This window comes from Coregonus lavaretus (assembly GCF_964263955.1).
Source record: "Coregonus lavaretus genome assembly, contig: HAP1_SCAFFOLD_1985, whole genome shotgun sequence".
NCBI classification, from domain to species: Eukaryota; Metazoa; Chordata; class Actinopteri; order Salmoniformes; family Salmonidae; genus Coregonus; species Coregonus lavaretus.
Window position 1 is genome coordinate 46306 of NW_028167117.1, and position 20886 is coordinate 67191.

The window sequence follows — 20886 nt, forward strand, 5'->3', positions numbered from 1 at the left end:
AATGGTGGTCCTCTGTAGCTCAATTGGTAGAGCTTGGCGCTTGTAACGCCAGGGTAGTGGATTCGATCCCCGGGACCACCCATACGTAAAAATGTATGCAATGTATGACTGTAAGTCGCTTTGGATAAAAGCGTCTGCTAAATGGCTTATTATTATATTATTAAAGCATTTCTACTAATTTTGTCATGGGGTGTAGAGCCAAAAGTTGCTGTTTTAAAACTAATTTCATGCAATTCTACTCATTTTGCCATGACTTATGTCATGTTCATATGATATCTGAGTGAGAGTGACTAACAAAATCAATGGGGGCACAAAGGTGAACCGGTGGACTGTCTTCACTGATCTGCAGTCCTCCCCTTCCCCCTACACACACACACAGACACACACACACACACGGGCAGGGCACACACACACACACACACACACACACACACACACACACACACACACACACACACACACACACACACACAGACACACGGGCACACACACACACACACACACAGACACACGGGCACACACACACACACACACAAACGCACAGCATGTGAGAGACTATCGGAGCCAACCTCAGTGTTGCTCTATTAGCATTTAAACACCTCTGTCCAGGCCACCCTCCTGTGTTCCCAGTGTAGCACAGTACAGCTAATCAACACACTCAAGGTCAATGGACTCCACTCTACAAAGGCTGAGCCAGGTCAAGACAAGACCAGAATATCAGTCTGACCAGCCAATGGGAAGTGAATAAGAACACAGCAGGATATCCTTGTCCAGAACAGTCAGTTAAGCAGCTTTATGTACAGATAGCAAATGACACTTTCATTGTAACTGGTTGCTGGGATCATTCCAAAGCTTAACTACAAACACAGCATTTTAAACATTAAAACATTATTAAAACAAACTTGAAATATTAATATCAAGCAAGTAATATGCCCTCCCCCCCCCCCACCCCCACACACACAAATATAAGACTTACATAGAAAATGACAAACACCCACAAGTTCCGTAGTGAAGACAGAACCAGACTAAGCAGAGTTGGAGAAAATGGGGAAAAATGACTCCGAACCAATATATTCCCTGGGATGTGGCCAATATCTCCCCTGTGGGAAATATCTGTTGGGATGTGGGGGTTGAAATGAAATTACAGAATGAAAGTAATTGGTTTTAAATCAAGGGCCTCCTGCCGACTAGCTGTGTAGTAATCTATTGCTAGGGGCCTCTCCTACAGCTCTTATTATTGAAATAGGGGCCATTACAAGAGCTCTTATTATGAAATAGGGGCCTTTACTACAGCTCTTATTATGAAATAGCTTCTTTTGATGTGAGGAATGAGAAAAAAGAGAGCAGCAGTCCTCCTAACACAACAATGCCAGTCAAATCAATGGTGGAAAACATCATGAAAGAGAGAGAGACAGAGCGAGAATTACTTGACACATTGGAAAGAATTAACAAAAAAACAGAGCAAACTAGAATGCTATTTGGCCCTAAACAGAGAGTACACAGTGGCAGAATACCTGACCACTGTGACTGACCCAAATTTAAGGAAAGCTTTGTCTATGTACAGACTCAGTGAGCATAACCTTGCTATTGAGAAAGGCCGCCGTAGGCAGACCTGGCTCTCAAGAGAAGACAGGCTATGTGCACACTGCCCACAAAATGAGGTGGAAACTGAGCTGCACTTCCTAACCTCCTGCCAAATGTATGACCATATTAGAGACACATATTTCCCTCAGATTACAGAGATCCACAAATAATTTGAAAACAAACCCAATTTTGATAAACTCCCTTATCTACTGCGTGAAAACCCACAGTGTGCCATCACAGCTGCAAGATTTGTGACCTGTTGCCACAAGAAAAGGGCAACTAGTGAAGAACAACACATATTTATGTTTATATATTTTCCCATTTGTACTTTAACTATTTGCACATTGTTACAACATTGTATATATACATAATATGACATTTGAAATGTCTTTATTCTTTTGAAACTTCTGAGTGTAATGTTTACTGTTAATATTTATTGTTTATTTCACTTTTGTTTACTATCTACTTCACTTGCTTTGGCAATGTTAACATAAGTTTCCCATGCCAAGTCCTTAAATTGAAATTGAATTGAAAATAAAATTGAAATTGAATTGACAGAGCGAGAGAGAGAGGTAAAGAGATTGTGTAAGAGGGAGAGGAGAGAGAGAGAGAGAGAGAGAGAGAGAGAGAGAGAGAGAGAGAGAGAGAGAGAGAGAGAGAGAGAGAGAGAGAGAGACAGAGAGAGACAGAGAGACAGAGAGACAGAGAGAGACAGAGAGAGACAGAGAGAGAGAGAGAGAGAGAGAGAGAGAGAGAGAGAGAGAGAGAGAGAGAGAGAGAGAGAGAGAGAGAGAGAGAGAGAGAGAGAGAGAGAGAGAGAGAGAGAGAGACAGAGAGAGACAGAGAGAGAGAGAGAGAGAGAGAGAGAGAGAGAGAGAGAGAGAGAGAGAGAGAGAGAGAGAGAGAGAGAGAGAGAGAGAGAGAGAGAGAGAGAGAGAGAGAGAGAGAGAGAGAGAGAGAGAGAGAGAGAGAGAGAGAGAGAGAGAGAGAGAGAGAGAGAGAGAGAGAGACAGAGAGACAGAGAGAGAGAGAGAGAGAGACAGAGAGAGAGAGAGAGAGAGAGAGAGAGACCGGTTTAGACTTTCCTGTCTATAATCTATCCTAAAATAGGTTTGAATATTCACATCCATCCACCTGTAGCCTACTATTATTTCATGCATATTTACAGCTAACTGTGGTCTGACCCATTCCAGCCAGTCTGGGTCGTCTCTGTCTCCCTCCATGTAGCAGATAAGCTGTAGGTCAACCTCTTGAACCCCAGGCACCAGAACATCCAGGCACCAGCACGTCTACCCAGGACGGCATTGGACAGAGGGCAGACAAATGCTCAAATCGTGGGGGGAGGTGGTGTGTGTGTTGATTTTTTTTTTTTTGATGTGTGTGTGTGTGTGTGTGTGTGTGTGTGTGTGTGTGTGTGTGTGTGTGTGTGTGTGTGTGTGTGTGTGTGTGTGTATGCATAGATTAGATGGGTTTAGTCTGGTGTGGTTGACATTCTGGGTGGTTGTGCAGTGTGTGGGGAACAAAAGGCTTGCAGGACAGAGGTATGAGAAACAGGAAGATCTGCAGCTCCGCACCACAAACACATTTTAGTCATTTAACAGACACTCTTATCCAGAGCGACTGCGTACATTTTCATACTTTATTTTTCATACTGGCCCCCCATGGGAATCAAACCCACAACCCTGGCATTGCAAATTCCATACTCTACCAACTGAGCCACACTGGACCATGTCTCTGCTGCTACATTACCCTGCCTCCACTGCTACATTACCCTGCCTCTACTCTAGTCCTCCAGTCCCCTGCTGCTACATTACCCTGCCTCTACTCTAGTCCTACAGTCCCCTGCTGCTACATTACCCTGCCTCCACTGCTACATTACCCTGCCTCTACTCTAGTCCTACAGTCCCCTGCTGCTACATTACCCTGCCTCTACTGCTACATTACCCTGCCTCTACTGCTACATTACCCTGCCTCCACTGCTACATTACCCTGCCTCTACTCTAGTCCTACAGTCCCCTGCTGCTACATTACCCTGCCTCTACTCTAGTCCTCCAGTCCCCTGCTTCTACATTACCCTGCCTCCACTGCTACATTACCCTGCCTCCACTCTAGTCCTACAGTCCCCTGTAGCTCATTTACATTTACATCTACGTCATTTAGCAGACGCTCTTATCCAGAGCGACTTACAAATGCTCAGTTGGTAGAGCATGGCGCTTGCAACGCCAGGGTTGTGGGTTCGTTTCCCACGGGGGGTGGGGGGGGGGGCAGTATGAAAATGTATGCACTCACTAACTGTTAAGTCGCTCTGGATAAGAGTGTCTGCTAAATGACTTAAATGTAGTCTGGTCAGTAGGGGTTCTGAGAGTGATACATGGGTCATCAGACTCTCAAGGTTTATATCTATTGTTATTTTTACTACTGCTCTTTAATTATTTGTTACTTTTATTTCGTATTATTTTATATTGTATTTTTTGTGTGATTTTTTATTTGTATTTTATCTTTTGGTATTATTTCTTAAAACTGCATTGTTGGTTAAGGGCTTGTAAGGAAAAAATAAAATATATATATAAAAAAATGTATGCACGCATGACTGTAAGTCGCTTTGGATAAAAGCGTCTGCTAAATGGCATATTATTATTATTATTATTAAGGATTATATGTGCAACATTTAGGAATCAAAGTTAAAAAAGAATCATAAGAAAGTGCAGAGAATATTCCAGAATGGTATAGAAAGAACACAGTGAGGTCACCGTTATTTGGTGGACATTTCTATGAGGGCTTTATCTTTTCATCTTTTTATTTTATTTTTTATTTAACTTGGCAAGTCAGTTAAGAACACATTCTTATTTACAATGACGGCCTACACCGGCCAAACCCGGATAAAGGGGGAAGCTATGTCACCACGCAACACAAAGTGTGCTGTTGTAACTCAAGTTAAATAATTAATGTTCTTTATAAGTTATTGAATATCCTACAAGCCTGATATGAGTAAAACATTTCTATCATGTATTGGAAAGCATTTTGACCCCTTGAACTTCACAAATAAAACTTGGAAATTAACTAGGCCTATTGAGCAACAGCGTGAAAAAACACAACCAGTCCAAACAAGACAAGCCCATAATAAGGTGGCAGCCAACAAGCCGATAAAGCCATAGAACTGCTGCTCTACCCACAGCCTTTGACACCACGGCTTTTGTTAACGCTTCACATTGAAATTGACCCTGGCCCTGTGCGAGGGAAGGAGGAGGCGGTGTTTTCTGAAGGCACAGACAACAACAAAAAAACTATTCGGCAATTGACAATTTCCTGAAGGGAGGTCGGGCTTATCACTCCCAAATCTCTCTCCTAAGTGTCCCATCTGGAGTGGTCCCAGGTTGGCTGAATTGGTTCAAGCACGCAAATGACATTGTTACATGCACACACAATGGACTAACTACCTGAGAGAGAAGCTGGAACCAAAGCTCAGAATCTATGCTGTGTGTTTTACCACTCCAGAAGTGAGTGACGTCCTCTTCGGAAACTTTATGCCAAATATTTCAGGTAAGGAATGACTATTTTATCAGTGTATAAAGTACTGCAGAGATGTAATCGGAAGAAAAATTGGCATATATTCTAAACCAGGGTTCTTCAATTCCGGTCCTGGAGGGCCGAAACACCTCTGTTTTTCATCCTCTCCTTCTAATCAGGTGCTAATTCAGACCTGGATCACCAGGTGAGTGCAATTAACTACCAGGTAGAAATAAAAAAAAGAAGTGTTTCGGCCCTCCAGGACCGGAATTGAAGAACCCTGTTCTAAACTGTTCTCGGGCAAAGTTGGTTGGTGCAATTTTGCGCACGCGTTTAAATAATGACCATGAATCAGTAGAGTTCAGTAGTGTAGAGAATGTTGTCTGCTTCGTTTTCTCTTTGAATGAAATGATTATAATTGTAATGACCCATAGTTCTTCGAGTCACCACACTTATTATTGTACTGCGTACCACACGTCGTCTTCGTGCGTTGAATTAGGCTGATATTATGGCACAATTGCCTTCACTTAGCGCGGTAAATAATCGACTTTTCTCTCGGTGGAGACTGCTATTGGGTGTTTTACACATGAGTTACATTTTCTAACAGGGAATTTAATATTTTTTAAGATGCCTTAAAATAATATTGTCACAGGCATATAAATATGCCTTCACTAAGCAGTGTAATACTTGTTAGTTTGAACATGTGCAGCTAATGTTTCCACACATGCCTCCAAAATCGGGACAGTAGAATTCAATCACATGCAGTCAGTTATAAATGTATGTATCTTCAGGGCCTATTCAATCAAAACCGTAAGCAGATTTCTTGTTTAGTCTACTCTATACATTTTTACATGCAGAATTACATTTTCATTCAATGTGATCAAAGATATCTACTGGACAAGCTTCTGTACAGTTTCTGTACAATATATTTGTGTAAGGTTTTCTGTGCATCTTCCTATATAACTATCTCTGTCCTGTCTCTGTGTCCCAGCAGGTATGATTCAAAGGAAGGAGGTGGTTCTGTCAGTCCTGGGGGAGCTGCAGGATGCCACAGAGAGCTCCGGCCTGGACGCCCTCACCAGGGTAGCTCTGGAGGTCCACCAGGTCCTGACCCCCTTCACCCTACCCTCTTCCTCCTGCCAGGAGTTCCCTGACTGGGCAGGCATCGACGGCGTGGCCCATAGCCTGTACCCTGCTGACGCCCCTGGAGGCCTCCTACCTCTGGTCTGTAAGGGAGAGGGGAACCTGCTGTTTGATGCAGCCAGCATGCTGCTAGTGGGGACTACTAGTCTCAGTGTGGAGCTACAGGTGAGCAGGAAGTGTTTCTTTTTGCATTTGAATGAAATATGTGTTTCATTGGCTTCTGTGGATTTTGTATTTCCAAAGCATGAAGGTTATAATTTACGTCATTTTGAATGTGGATAACTCAGAGCTAAAATGTATTTTCCATGTTTTCAAAAATATAAAAATACTGCATTCTGACAACACATGTTTGCAAGATTATAATTAGTTACTGTATCGGTCTGTAGCCTAATTTGTACTGTACGTGTCCTCCGTTCCCTCCAGGTGCGTACAGTGGTGGACATGCTGCTGTGGAAGAGGTACTACCTGGGTGGTATGATCGACTCCAAGGTGATGCTGCAGGCAGCCAGGTTCAGCCTGTGTGCCGAGGAGTCCCAGGATATGCTCAACCTCCCCCTCTCTGTCCTCGAGGCTATCTTCGACGCCGACGTCAAAGCCTCCTGCTTCTCCGGCTCCTATGCCAACATGTGGCACCTCTACGCCCTCTCCTCTGTCCTCCGGTGCAACATCTACTCTGTCTACCCCATGTACAACCTCAAGATACGGCCCTACTTCAACCGCCTGATAAGACCGAGGTCCTACCCCGAAGACCTGGATCCAATCACCATGCACATCATGTGGTCTGGAGAGCTGGAGGGGGGCTCCACCAGCTCCAGGTTCAGACCCAGAGTCTTTGTAGCGTTAGTCCAGGCTAGTGACCTCCAGATGGGCAGTCCTAACGACGAGCAGAGGGTCCCCCCGCTGAAGTCCCTGGAGCTTCTCAACCGGGACTCTCACCTATCCTACTCCAGTCTGAAGGACAAGTACAACATCACCAAGAGCACCTTCTACCGCTGGAGGCGGCAGACACAGGAGCACCGCAAGAAATCTGCTGCCAGGTCCACCTCTATACAACTCCTTAATACTCTTTGTCTGTTGTAGATACTGATGACATCAGCATCATGGCACTCTGGCACTTTCCCACTTTTTAATGGCTTGTTGTGTTTGTTTGTGTTGTTTGGTCTGTATGTTTTAACCTTCTGCTGACATTGAATGAGTATTAATCTGTCTATCTCTTTCTGTGAAGGTACGAGGCCAAACACTTCGTCCAGGCGTGCTACCTGGAAGGGAATCTCATCCCACTGCACCAGTTTAAAGAGTTCTTCCCTGAGATCTCCAGGTAAATAAGACACTGAAAGCACCGTCAACACAGTTCAGATCCCCACATGATGTACTTCTTTTATCGTTTTTTAAATGGTTCAAAAAATTATATCGATTTTTAACTTGACTTTTCTGTGCCCAGAGAGCCATGGTCATGCTGCCGTTGTCTTGTATAGTTATGCTGCTGAATGACCTTTCCTTTGGAACAACAACAATGTGATTCTCTTCCAGGTCCACCTACTATGCCTGGAAGCACGAGCTGATCTCGTCCGGCGGTAGTTTCTCCACGGGGGAGGTGAGTCCAGGGGACAGCACGGAGCAGGAATCCTGGTCCTCCCCTGAGTCCAAGCCCGGGCAGGAGGACCGTGAGGTAGAGCCAGAACCAGAGCACCACAACAGCGTGGCCAGTCTGTTTGGCCTGAACTACAACAATGATAAGATGGACGGGGAACGGGCCCAGAACCTGGCGCTGATGCAGGAAGCCAAGAAGGTTCTTCAGAAATGCATCGCTATGAACACCTCGTTCCCCTTCAGGATCTTCAAGAGGAGCTTCCCAGGCATCTCCAGGTCAGCCACAAGGATTTGACTGATGTATAGCATGGCCTTTAATCAATGATTTGTCTTTTTGTTATTTTATTCATCTTTTTTTTTTTTTGCCTTCTGTTTTCTTTCTTTCTCCCTCCTTCATTTTATTGATTTACTGTTAAGTGTGTTACAATTTGAAATGCAGTTTAACTAAAGTTTTAATTTGAAATAATCCAGATCCACATACTACAACTGGAGAAGGGAGGCCATGCTGTTCAATAGAAGCTACAAGGCTAGACGCAGTGAAGACGGCTCCGATGCGGATAAGAGTAGCCCCACCGGTGGTCTGTCCCCTATCAGGGGGACTGAGAGCCATGGTCACGCTGCCGCCGTCTTCCCCATAATGAAGATCTGTAGAAACAACCGTAAAGGCTTCAGGCTGGTGTTCCTACGCAGGAAGAAACTGAGAGAAGCAGCCAAGGTGAAGTTGTGGAAGTCAAGATGGCCGTTGTCCAAGTTCAAAGTGAACTACCCCTCCCTGTCACTCTGTTTCTATTGGATGTGGCGCAACGGCCCGAGTCAAAACAGGAAGGAGGAAATCACCCACCCGTCTCTAGAGGTGAACAGACCTGAGAATATTATGGAGAGCGACAACCCAGTAATGGAGAACGTTAACGCCGTGACGAAGAGTGAGATGAAGACGAGGGGTCTGACACAGGACGTGTTCTTCTCTGAGGGGGATCCAACAGAGGGTCCGAGAGGCCCTTCCACAATAACCTCTGTGACACCCCCCTTTGATGCCCCTCTCCCTCTACCCAGGTCCCCCCTGCCCCTCCCCAACCCAGCCAAGATGTCCGCCGCCGCCACCACCGCAACAGACGACCAGATGTTTGTGATGGATCTGGTGGTCCTGGCCAACTTCAAGGCCAAGGCCAAGCTGTTCCTCCAGCAACGCTTCGAGGAGAAGTCCTTCCCCACCTTCAAAGAGTTCAGGTCCTACTTCCCCCTGACTCCCCGCTCTACCTATTATATGTGGAAGAGGGCCCTGCATCACGGCGTGCCACTGGTACATGGCTGAGAGACATGGCTGAGAGAGGGCACCAAGTGAAATGGTGGTCATACACTTTGTTACAGTAGCTTTAAGCAGAAGGGTGTCCCTGTAACAAACTGAAATGCTCTCGTCTCTAGTCTCTTCAGAATCCTAAACTATCCCCTCTCCCCCCTTCACTCCCTCAAACAGAGCCATCAGTATCAACTCACCCCCTCACCCACTTTTTTATTTTTTATGATGTAGATTTTTCACAATTTTTCTTCAACTGAGCACACTGTATTTGTTTGGTTGGAGGTTTGTTTGAGCACCTGGGTGAAGCCTAATGCATTGGAATTGTAGCTAAATGCATCTTAATCATGATTTGTCCTCCTCCTTGTTTGTTCCTGTCCTCCCTCCATTCCTTTATCTATCACCTTCAGCTCATGGACATTTGCACGTGTGTGAAAAGAGACTGTTCCACTAATCTTCCGCTGGCCTCCAGGCAAAAGGCAGTTCAAAGTCACCCTGATGGTGACAGTGGAGCTTTATTTAAATGGCTCTTTGTTTGAGAATGGTTGTTCCTTCTCCTCTTGTCTCTGTAGTCTTGGTTTTAATCCCATCTCTCTCAGGATGGTTGGTTTTAATCATCTCTCTCGGGATGGTTGGTTTTAATCTCATCTCTCTCGGGATGGTTGGTTTTAATCCCATCTCTCTCAGGATGGTTGGTTGGTTTTCATCTCATCTCTCATCTCTCTCTTAGTTCGTTAGTAATTGTTTTCAGGGTGTGCTGTTTTTGTTAATCCATTTGATGTCTGTCTATCTGTTCTAGAGGATTCCAAGTGGTTTACCTTTTTTTGTTAATGAGTTGTATTGAAAGAAGTCTGTATCTGTTCTAGAGGATTCGTAGTGGTTGAAGTTTTTTGTATTTTATTTTGTATTTTTTTTTTGATTTGTTGTATTGAAAGAAGTCTGTTTGAGTTATGGAGGATTCGTAGTGGTTGAAGTTTTTTGTATTTTATTTTGTATTTTTTTTTTGATTTGTTGTATTGAAAGAAGTCTGTTTGAGTTATGGGGAAAGGTATTTGTTTCAGAAATCAAGTGTATCCTTTTTTTCCCCCCTCCCTTTTGGTTGTCCAGGCATGTTCTGCAAACACTGAGTTTTGATTCCCCCCAAAAATGTGACAATTGAATGTACATCCAAAAGGATGATTTCACTTGGTGCATCGCTGTTTCCGTTTCAGGGTCTTTACTTCAACATGGTGTGATTTATATAGCAGTAGATGCTACACCAAACAGGTAATCACCTATAGCTGTGGCCCAGCGAGTCTCCTAACTCTAGGTGTTCTGCACTATGTTATTTCATTGGGATACAGAACATATCTCAACCACAAACAGTATGAGGGGGGTTTATTGGTTTTCCACCATATGTTACAGGGTTGTCTTTTCAAGACACATTTGTTTTATTTTCATTGACAAATTTGTTTACTAATGAATGTTTACAACACTTCTGGACTCACTACCAGAACATGTAATTATAATATACTAATTGGCCTCATTGAGTATATATTTCCTTTTATGAATCTCTATTTTCTTTATGATTACCATACTTTTTTAATTTTTTTAACTACCCATCATGTTTTTGTCTGGTTACTATACTGTGAAGTGTCTTCTTGATATTTGAAGTCTTAAACTATGGTATGTTAGTTTTCATCAATTATGTTTTTGACTTTTACATAAAAAAAATTTTTAATGTCAGTAATTTTTTTTCCAAACCACATTTTCTCTTGAGTATTGACATTTTTAGACACTGGTGTATAACTGCCATCATAGTAACCAAACATTCTATATTTCAGTTTCTGCATATTTATTTGTTTGTCATCTGATGGAGTGTACTACAACAACAACAACATGTTTCTCACTCACATAGTGGAAAATATTTTTTACCCCATTTTGCTATAAGGCAGAATATCAATAAAACCACCAACTCAAACTCGGCTTGTGCTTGATTGCAAGTCAACCCAATCGTACTGCTTCTAACTCCATTCACATACCTGGCAGCAGGTTATCAAGCTTTAGTTTAGACGTGTGATTTTTATTCCGTTGTAGTTCATTGTCCTCGAGCTTGAGGAGACCGTGATGTAGGACTAGTCTTCTGAGGCGTCGACCAAGCTGAGTTCTAAACACGGTGATCGCAGTGGGCTTCTTAATCTGCTTCGACAGGGGGCATGTTCTTTTCTCAATCGATGGCTCTCTCCCAACTGCTATGTCAATGGGCCATAGTGCGGTTGTTCATTTTCTGATGTCTTTTTCACCTGTGCCGACATTTACATTTACATTTACGTCATTTAGCAGACGCTCTTATCCAGAGCGACTTACAAATTGGTGCATTCACCTTATAGCCAGTGGAATAACCACTTTACAATGTTTTTTTGGGGGGGGGGGGTAGAAGGATTACTTGATCCTATCCCAGGTATTCCTTAAAGAGGCGGGGTTTCAAATGTCTGCTCAATCATCATCTGATTTCTGAGTGGCAGAACGTGTTCTGTATATCATGTCATGTTACCCATTTATCAAAGCTAAAGGCAGTGGAACAAAGTGGGGCTTCAGATCGTTTTTACAGGTAGCCATGAAGTTCATGTGAATTGCCAACTGAATCTGTCTGACCAACAAGTGTTTGAAAAACAACCATAGTTTTTCTAAGGTTCAGATGAGATTGTCTGACCTCATAAAAGAGCAAGATGGTGGTGAAAGCAACTCTTCATTCACTCTCCCCATAGGGAGTTACAGTGCATCAAATGCACAACTCAGTCTTTGACCATGATGACACGATCTCTTTCTGACTCTAGTCTCCATTCTGTCTGCTCTATTGTCCTTGTGCTAATGAAGGGAATGGCTGGCGGGGGGGGGGGGGGGGGGTGTAATTGTATGCATGGTGACAGAGGTGTAAGTAGATGAGAGAGGGATAGGAGTTCCAGGGGTGCAGAGAGAGAACGATCTGGGGCCTGGGTAGAGAGGGTGGGAGAGGGCCTGGGTAGAGGGGGCCTGGGTAGAGAGAGTCTGGGTAGAGAGGGTGGGAGAGGGTCTGGGTAGAGAGGGCCTGGGTAGAGAGGGTCTGGGTAGAGGGGGCCTGGGTAGAGAGGGTCTGGGTAGAGAGGGTGGGAGAGGGCCTGGGTAGAGGGGGTGGGAGAGGGTCTGGGTAGAGAGGGTGGGAGAGGGCCTGGGTAGAGGGGGCCAGGGTAGAGAGGGTCTGGGTAGAGAGGGTCTGGGTAGAGAGGGTGGGAGAGGGTCTGGGTAGAGAGGGCCTGGGTAGAGAGGGTGGGAGAGGGCCTGGGTAGAGGGGGCCAGGGTAGAGAGGGTGGGAGAGGGCCTGGGTAGAGGGGGCCAGGGTAGAGAGGGTCTGGGTAGAGAGGGTCTGGGTAGAGAGGGTGGGAGAGGGTCTGGGTAGAGAGGGCCTGGGTAGAGAGGGTCTGGGTAGAGGGGGCCTGGGTAGAGAGGGTCTGGGTAGAGGGGGTGGGAGAGGGCCTGGGTAGAGGGGGCCAGGGTAGAGAGGGTCTGGGTAGAGGGGGCCAGGGTAGAGAGGGTGGGAGAGGGCCTGGGTAGAGGGGGCCAGGGTAGAGAGGGTCTGGGTAGAGAGGGTGGGAGAGGGCCAGGGTAGAGAGGGTCTGGGTAGAGAGGGTCTGGGTAGAGAGGGTCTGGGTAGAGAGGGTGGGAGAGGGCCTGGGTAGAGGGGGCCAGGGTAGAGAGGGTGGGAGAGGGCCTGGGTAGAGGGGGCCAGGGTAGAGAGGGTCTGGGTAGAGGGGGCCAGGGTAGAGAGGGTGGGAGAGGGTCTGGGTAGAGGGGGCCAGGGTAGAGAGGGTCTGGGTAGAGGGGGCCAGGGTAGAGAGGGTGGGAGAGGGCCTGGGTAGAGAGGGTCTGGGTAGAGAGGGCCTGGGTAGAGAGGGTGGGAGAGGGCCTGGGTAGAGGGGGTGGGAGAGGGCCTGGGTAGAGGGGGTCTGGGTAGAGGGGGCCAGGGTAGAGAGGGCCAGGGTAGAGAGGGTCTGGGTAGAGAGGGTCTGGGTAGAGAGGGTGGGAGAGGGTCTGGGTAGAGAGGGCCTGGGTAGAGAGGGTCTGGGTAGAGGGGGCCTGGGTAGAGAGGGTCTGGGTAGAGAGGGTGGGAGAGGGTCTGGGTAGAGAGGGCCTGGGTAGAGAGGGTCTGGGTAGAGAGGGTGGGAGAGGGCCTGGGTAGAGAGGGCCTGGGTAGAGAGGGTCTGGGTAGAGGGGGCCTGGGTAGAGAGGGTCTGGGTAGAGGGGGTGGGAGAGGGCCTGGGTAGAGGGGGCCAGGGTAGAGAGGGTCTGGGTAGAGGGGGCCAGGGTAGAGAGGGTGGGAGAGGGCCTGGGTAGAGGGGGCCAGGGTAGAGAGGGTCTGGGTAGAGAGGGTGGGAGAGGGTCTGGGTAGAGGGGGCCTGGGTAGAGAGGGTCTGGGTAGAGAGGGTCTGGGTAGAGAGGGTGGGAGAGGGCCTGGGTAGAGGGGGCCAGGGTAGAGAGGGTCTGGGTAGAGAGGGTGGGAGAGGGCCAGGGTAGAGAGGGTCTGGGTAGAGAGGGTCTGGGTAGAGAGGGTCTGGGTAGAGAGGGTGGGAGAGGGCCTGGGTAGAGGGGGCCAGGGTAGAGAGGGTGGGAGAGGGCCTGGGTAGAGGGGGCCAGGGTAGAGGGGGCCAGGGTAGAGAGGGTGGGAGAGGGCCTGGGTAGAGGGGGCCAGGGTAGAGAGGGTCTGGGTAGAGGGGGCCAGGGTAGAGAGGGTGGGAGAGGGCCTGGGTAGAGAGGGTCTGGGTAGAGAGGGCCTGGGTAGAGAGGGTGGGAGAGGGCCTGGGTAGAGGGGGTCTGGGTAGAGGGGGCCAGGGTAGAGAGGGTGGGAGAGGGTCTGGGTAGAGGGGGCCAGGGTAGAGAGGGTCTGGGTAGAGGGGGCCAGGGTAGAGAGGGTGGGAGAGGGCCTGGGTAGAGAGGGTCTGGGTAGAGAGGGCCTGGGTAGAGAGGGTGGGAGAGGGCCTGGGTAGAGGGGGTCTGGGTAGAGAGGGTCTGGGTAGAGAGGGTGGGAGAGGGCCTGGGTAGAGAGGGTCAGGGTAGAGAGGGTCTGGGTAGAGAGGGTCTGGGTAGAGAGGGTGGGAGAGGGCCTGGGTAGAGAGGGTCTGGGTAGAGAGGGTCTGGGTAGAGAGGGTGGGAGAGGGCCTGGGTAGAGGGGGCCAGGGTAGAGAGGGTCTGGGTAGAGAGGGTCTGGGTAGAGAGGGTGGGAGAGGGCCTGGGTAGAGAGGGTCTGGGTAGAGAGGGTCTGGGTAGAGAGGGTGGGAGAGGGCCTGGGTAGAGAGGGTCAGGGTAGAGAGGGTCTGGGTAGAGGGGGGGAGGAAGGAAAAACACCCGTATCTATCTAATCTTTGGGAGCCAGAGACCAGATGGGGATCAGGAGGGCCATCAGCCATACCTAGCGAACCCTACTGCCAAGGCCTACTCCCCAGCCATACCTAGCGAACCCTACTGCCAAGGCCTACTCCCCAGCCATACCTAGCGAACCCTACTGCCAAGGCCTACTCCCCAGCCATACCTAGCGAACCCTACTGCCAAGGCCTACTCCCCAGCCATTCCTAGCGAACCCTACTGCCAAGGCCTACTCCCCAGCCATACCTAGCGAACCCTACTGCCAAGGCCTACTCCCCAGCCATACCTAGCGAACCCTACTGCCAAGGCCTACTCCCCAAGGCTCTTCCTGTTCTGTTCATCTGAACAGATTGGCCCTGATACAGTATTTTCCTTGTCTACTCAGGTGGAAATAGCTCCATCTTGCCCTCGGATAGTTTCACCATCTTGTGGAAGTATCCCTGTTTGGTTTCCCGGTCCTCTCCTCAATTACCTTTGACCTTTTTCAAAGTGTTGAGGAGTGGAACGTGGAAACAAATGCGCTCTCCACTCGCGCGTCATCAGGCAAATGATGTTTACAGGGGTGGAATCCCAAAATAAATGTGTGAAGTGGTAAACACAAATTGAGCTAGTTGTGAATGACCTTTCATAGATAAAAGGATAAGTAGTGAATGCTTTTTTTAATGTGTGCATGTGTTTCTCCTCTGAGAAAACAACAGCTGATTCAAAGACAGTGTGGCATTTTTAAAAACCTAGATAGTGTGTGTGTATGTATTGATATGTAGTGCCGTTAAAACATTTTTTTTGATGTAGTTCTGTCCTTGAGCTGTTCTTGTCTATTAATGTTCTGTATTATGTCGTGTTTCATGTTTTGTGTGGACCCCAGGAAGAGTAGCTGCTGCTTTTGCAACAGCTAATGGGGATCCTAATAAAATACCTAAAGGCTTCCTGAGATAGAGAGCTGAGAGGACACACTTGAACTTCCTGGGGTCCCAGTGTTGAGGATCAGCGTAGTCCAGGACCCAGTTGCACAGGGCAGGGGTTCAGACCCAGGGCCGCTGAGCTTAGTAATGAGCTTGGAGGGCACTATGGTGTTGGAAGGCTGAGCTGTAGTCGATTTAACAGTATTCTTACATAGGTAATTCCTCTTGTCCACTATGAGGGGTATTCACAGTGTTCTTTCTCTCTCTCTGTCACAGTGTTCTCCCCCCGCCCGCCAGAGTATAGAGTCTGTCTGAGGTGCTAAGCTACAGCACTTTGTTTGGCTGGAGGCTGGGGGCTGGAGCCTTCCTGCATTAGCATATAGCAGTTAGGAGGAGAAACAGAGAGAGTGTGTGTGTGGCGTGCATAAACGTTTGTGTGTCTCTCAGACTGAGCGGTAAAGCACAGCAGTCTTTTCATGGATACCAGGGAGCCTTTGTTGTGGAAAATCATCCTTGTCCTCATTAAAAAATAAAGCACTTTCAGAGTTTTGTAGAATCAAGATAGACTTTATTGCACAAGCAATAGAGCCGAGCTCATCTGCAGAGCAACTACATTTACATTTTAGTCATTTAGCAGACGCTCTTATCCAGAGCGACTTACATTATTGAGTGCATACATTATATTTTTTTTATACTGGCCCCCCCTGGGAATCAAACCCACAACCCTGGCGTAGCAAACACCATGCACTACCAACTGAGCTACATCCCTGCCGGCCATTCACTCCCCTTCCCTGGACGACGCTGTGCCAATTGTGCGCCACCCCATTGGTCTCCCGGTCGCGGCCGGCTACGACAGAGCCTGGATTCGAACCAGGATCTCTAGTGGCACAGCTAGCACTGCAATGCAGTGCCTTAGATCACTGCGCCACTCGGGAGGGAACTACTTTTCAGTTCTCAGTTCTCATCCTATATACAGTTTCATTTTTACTCATAATACACGCCTTCTAGCTTAATCCCTCTCAGTTCACTCCACCATTGTTTCCCAACCTTGACCGTTCCGCCCAATTTCTGTCTGACCCCTCCTTTTGAGTCACATTGTTTGTTTTTTAATGGTGGCGTAATCTGACTTCTCCTCCTGCTATTACTCAGTTTTTGGAAACAAAAGTGACGTGACCTATTTAGTCAAAATAACCGAGCCATTTCATGGCAGGTAGCCTAGTGGTTAGAGTGTTGGGCCAGTAACTGAAAGGTTGCTATTTCGAATCTCTGAGCCGACAAGGTGAAAAATCTGTTGATGTGCACTCGAGCAAAGCACTAAACCTTAATTGCTTCAGAGATGCAAAAAAACAAAAACATTTCCAATTTGTATAATACACACTCGTTCATGTGTAAGCACCTACTTAATTATTATAAGAGCAGAGTTTTGATGAGGATAGATAGGGGTTTACCCCTAAGTGAGAAATTAAACATGAGTGTAAGAGTCTGCTATGAAGTGAATATGAACAGTTAATCTCATCATCCTACTTTTTACCAGAAACAAAGAGGTACTGTATGTGCATTGTCTGTACACTAGGGGGCAGTGTTGCTCCTCATTCAACACGGATGAAGAGGCTGCAGGGCTGGCTTTGTAGAAAGGTGAGCTCTCAACTCGGTCACACACACACATTGGTTTTGACAGTTAATCAATTCTCCTATTGCTTGTTGTATCTTGTTGTGCCTTTGGCGGGTGTGTAGGCCTAGTGTTCCTAAATAGCTTGATATCTCAACAAAAAAAAACACCATCCAGAATCTTAGTCAAATCACAGGAAAGAGCAATAGAGCATTAGGGGAAAAACATAGTTAGTGGTACCCTCCCTCAATCCACTCCTCCATATTTATCAGCTATTTCCTAATCCAGTGGGATTGTCCGTACTGTATAACACTGTGTGTGTCTCAGTCTGTCGCTGCAGTAGAGGACGGCAGGCTGCTGTTAATTGCTTGTTTCTGATTTGAATAAAAATGAACTGCATGGATAATTAGGTGTTTCGTTTTACGGGATGAGACATCGTTGTAAAATAACTTGAGCCTCCTCGGGTCCGTGGCATCAGCACTTATAAAGTGAAGGCATAGTTCACCCAAATTGCAAACTAACATTGGTTTCCTTACCTTATAAGCAGTCTATGGACAAGGTAAGACAACAATTTCATGCTTTTGGTTGTGTTTATCTGGCCACTGTCTCCACCATTCTCATGCCTTTATGTTCTGCATACCAAAGTAAGGGGCTCTGTTCAATCCGCATCGTGGAAGTTCAGCTTTACAGCGTGATTTAACTTTAAAGGGAATGTTCCCGCTTTAGCGGAGACTACATTCACGGTTAAAGCTGCAATATGTCAGATCAATATGACATCTTTACATTTCTATCGCGGAATCTGTAACGCTTCAGCTTAATAATAGTGCCTTTTATTGTATAATTGTAATGGAGAATATACAGTTTGGAATCTGATTGATTGATTGCTTCTGTGGACAGGTGTCTTTTATACAGGTAACAAACTGAGATTAGGAGCACTCCCTTTAAGAGTGTTCTCCTAATCTCAGCTCGTTACCTGTATAAAAGAATTTCTGGGAGCCAGAAATCTTTCTGATTGAGAGGGGGTCAAATACTTATTTCCCTCATTAAAATGCTAATACATTTATGCGTTTTTCTGGATTTTTGTTGTTGTTATTCTGTCTCTCACTGTTCAAATAAACCTACCATTAAAATTATAGACTGATCATGTCTTTGTCAGTGGGCAAACGTACAAAATCAGCAGGGGATCAAATACCTTTTTTCCCCTCACTGTACATGAATGTTATGGCTATCATAAAAATGATTGTATAAAAAAATATTTAATAATGTTAGACAGAAAGGATAGCTATTTACAGTCAAAACATATCAAAATCTGCCTTCCAAATTCATATAACTTGTTCTAGTTTGAATGATTAACCTCCCACTGTTACAGTATCATCGGAGTCTTTTCCGACCACAAGACAAAACCAGTCTACTCCTGAAGAACCTCTGGATCCTCAGAGATGAAGTCGAACATCCTACTCCCGTGTAGCTCAGTTGGTAGAGCGTGGCGTTTGCAACGCCAGGGTTGTGGGTTCGATTCCCTCGGGGGGCCAGTATGAAAAAAATAAATAAATAAATTATGCACTCACTAACTGTAAGTTGCTTTGGATAAGAGCGTCTGCTAAATTACTAAATTGTAAATACTCTTTGGGTTCATTAGTGATTCAGCTACAGGTCAGACGTCTGTTCAGAGTCAATAACAGGTCAGCTGTCTCCTGTCACTGTAGAACACAACAGCTCAGGTCAAGGAGAAACGTTGATGTGTGGTTTACATGACTGTATATATAACTAACTACCTTTAGATTCTGGTAGGTTAGTCAGAGTACCATACTCACTGCTTGGAGGATAACCTTCGATCCTACTAGCTCCCTTTCACCTTTATTTAACCAGGTAAGACACTGAGCACACACTGGTTGAATCAACGTTGTTTCCACGTCATTTCAATGAAATGACGTTGAACCGACGTGGAATAGATGTTGAATTGACGTCTGTGCCCAGTGGGAAGTGTTTGTGTACGTTCCGTCTGTCCTGTCTGTCTGTCCTGTCAGTCCTGTCCAGTGTGTCCTGTCTGTCCTGTCAGTGTGTCCTGTCTGTCGGTCCTGTCCTGTCTGTCCTGTCAGTGTGTCCTGTCTGTCTGTCCTGTCAGTGTGTCCTGTCTGTCTGTCCTGTCTGTCCTGTCAGTGTGTCCTGTCTGTCTGTCCTGTCAGTGTGTCCTGTCTGTCCTGTCAGTGTGTCCTGTCTGTCCTGTCAGTGTGTCCTGTCTGTCCTGTCAGTGTGTCCTGTCAGTCCTGTCCAGTGTGTCCTGTCAGTCCTGTCAGTGTGTCCTGTCAGTGTGTCCTGTCCTGTCTGTCCTGTCTGTCCTGTCCAGTGTGTCCTGTCTGTCGGTCCTGTCCTGTCTGTCCTGTCAGTGTGTCCTGTCCTGTCTGTCCTGTCCTGTCTGTCCTGTCTGTCTGTCTGTCCTGTCAGTGTGTCCTGTCTGTCCTGTCAGTGTGTCCTGTCTGTCCTGTCAGTGTGTCCTGTCTGTCTGTCTGTCCTGTGTGTCCTGTCTGTCTGTCTGTCCTGTCAGTGTGTCCTGTCTGTCGGTCCTGTCCTGTCAGTGTGTCCTGTCTGTCGGTCCTGTCAGTGTGTCCAGTCCTGTCTGTCCTGTCCAGTGTGTCCTGTCTGTCTGTCCTGTCAGTGTGTCCTGTCTGTCGGTCCTGTCAGTGTGTCCAGTCCTGTCTGTCCTGTCCAGTGTGTCCTGTCTGTCTGTCCTGTCAGTGTGTCCTGTCTGTCTGTCCTGTCTGTCCTGTCAGTGTGTCCTGTCTGTCTGTCCTGTCAGTGTGTCCTGTCTGTCTGTCCTGTCTGTCCTGTCAGTGTGTCCTGTCTGTCTGTCCTGTCAGTGTGTCCTGTCTGTCTGTCCTGTCCTGTCTGTCCTGTCCAGTGTGTCCTGTCAGTGTGTCCTGTCTGTCTGTCCTGTCAGTGTGTCCTGTCTGTCTGTCCTGTCAGTGTGTCCTGTCTGTCTGTCCTGTCAGTGTGTCCTGTCTGTCTGTCCTGTCTGTCCTGTCAGTGTGTCCTGTCCTGTCTGTCCTGTCAGCGTATCCTTACTGTATGTCCTGTCAGTCTTTTTTATTTTATTTATTTTATTTCACCTTTATTTAACCAGGTAAGCCAGTTGAGAACAAGTTCTCATTTACAACTGCGACCTGGCCAAGATAAAACAAAGCAGTGCGATTAAAAACAACAACACAGAGTTACATATGGAATAAACAAAAACAAAACGTACAGTCAATAACACAATAGAACATCTATATACAGTGTGTGCAAATGTAGTAAATTATGGAGGTAAGGCAATAAATAAGCCATAGTGCAAAATAATTACAATTTAGTATTAACACTGGAATGATAGACATGGAGAAGATGATGTGCAAATAGAGATACTGGAGTGTAAATGAGCAAAATAAATAACAATATGGGGATGAGGTAGTTGAGTGGGCTAATTACAGATGGGCTGTGTACAGGTGCAGTGATCAGTAAGCTGCTCTGACAACTGATGCTTAAAGTTAGTGAGGGAGATAAGAGTCTCCAGCTTCAGAGATTTTTGCAGTTCGTTCCAGTCATTGGCAGCAGAGAACTGGAAGGAATGGCGGCCAAAGGAGTTGTTGGCTTTGGGGATGACCAGTGAGATATATCTGCTGGAGCGCATACTACGGGTGGGTGTTGCTATGGTGACCAATGATCTAAGATAAGGCGGGGATTTGCCTAGCAGTGATTTATAGATGGCCTGGAGCCAGTGGGTTTGGCGACGAATATGTAGTGAGGGCCAGCCAAGGAGAGCGTACAGGCCACAATGGTGGGTAGTATATGGGGCTTTGGTGACAAAACGGATGGCACTGTGATAGACTACATCCAATTTGCTGAGTAAA

General features: G+C 46.7%; 1 protein-coding gene across 1 annotated transcript; it reads left to right on the top strand.

Annotated features, from left to right (window-relative positions):
* Positions 1-6084: 6084 nt before the first annotated feature.
* LOC311113859 (vertnin-like) lies at positions 6085-9136 on the top strand (the record flags this gene model as incomplete). Its single annotated transcript, XM_084189147.1, has 5 exons — positions 6085-6399; positions 6658-7271; positions 7460-7552; positions 7765-8100; positions 8296-9136. The coding sequence occupies exons 1-5, from the start codon at positions 6088-6090 to the stop codon at positions 9134-9136; spliced, it is 2196 nt and encodes a 731-aa protein (XP_084045273.1). The 5' UTR covers positions 6085-6087.
* Positions 9137-20886: the final 11750 nt, after the last annotated feature.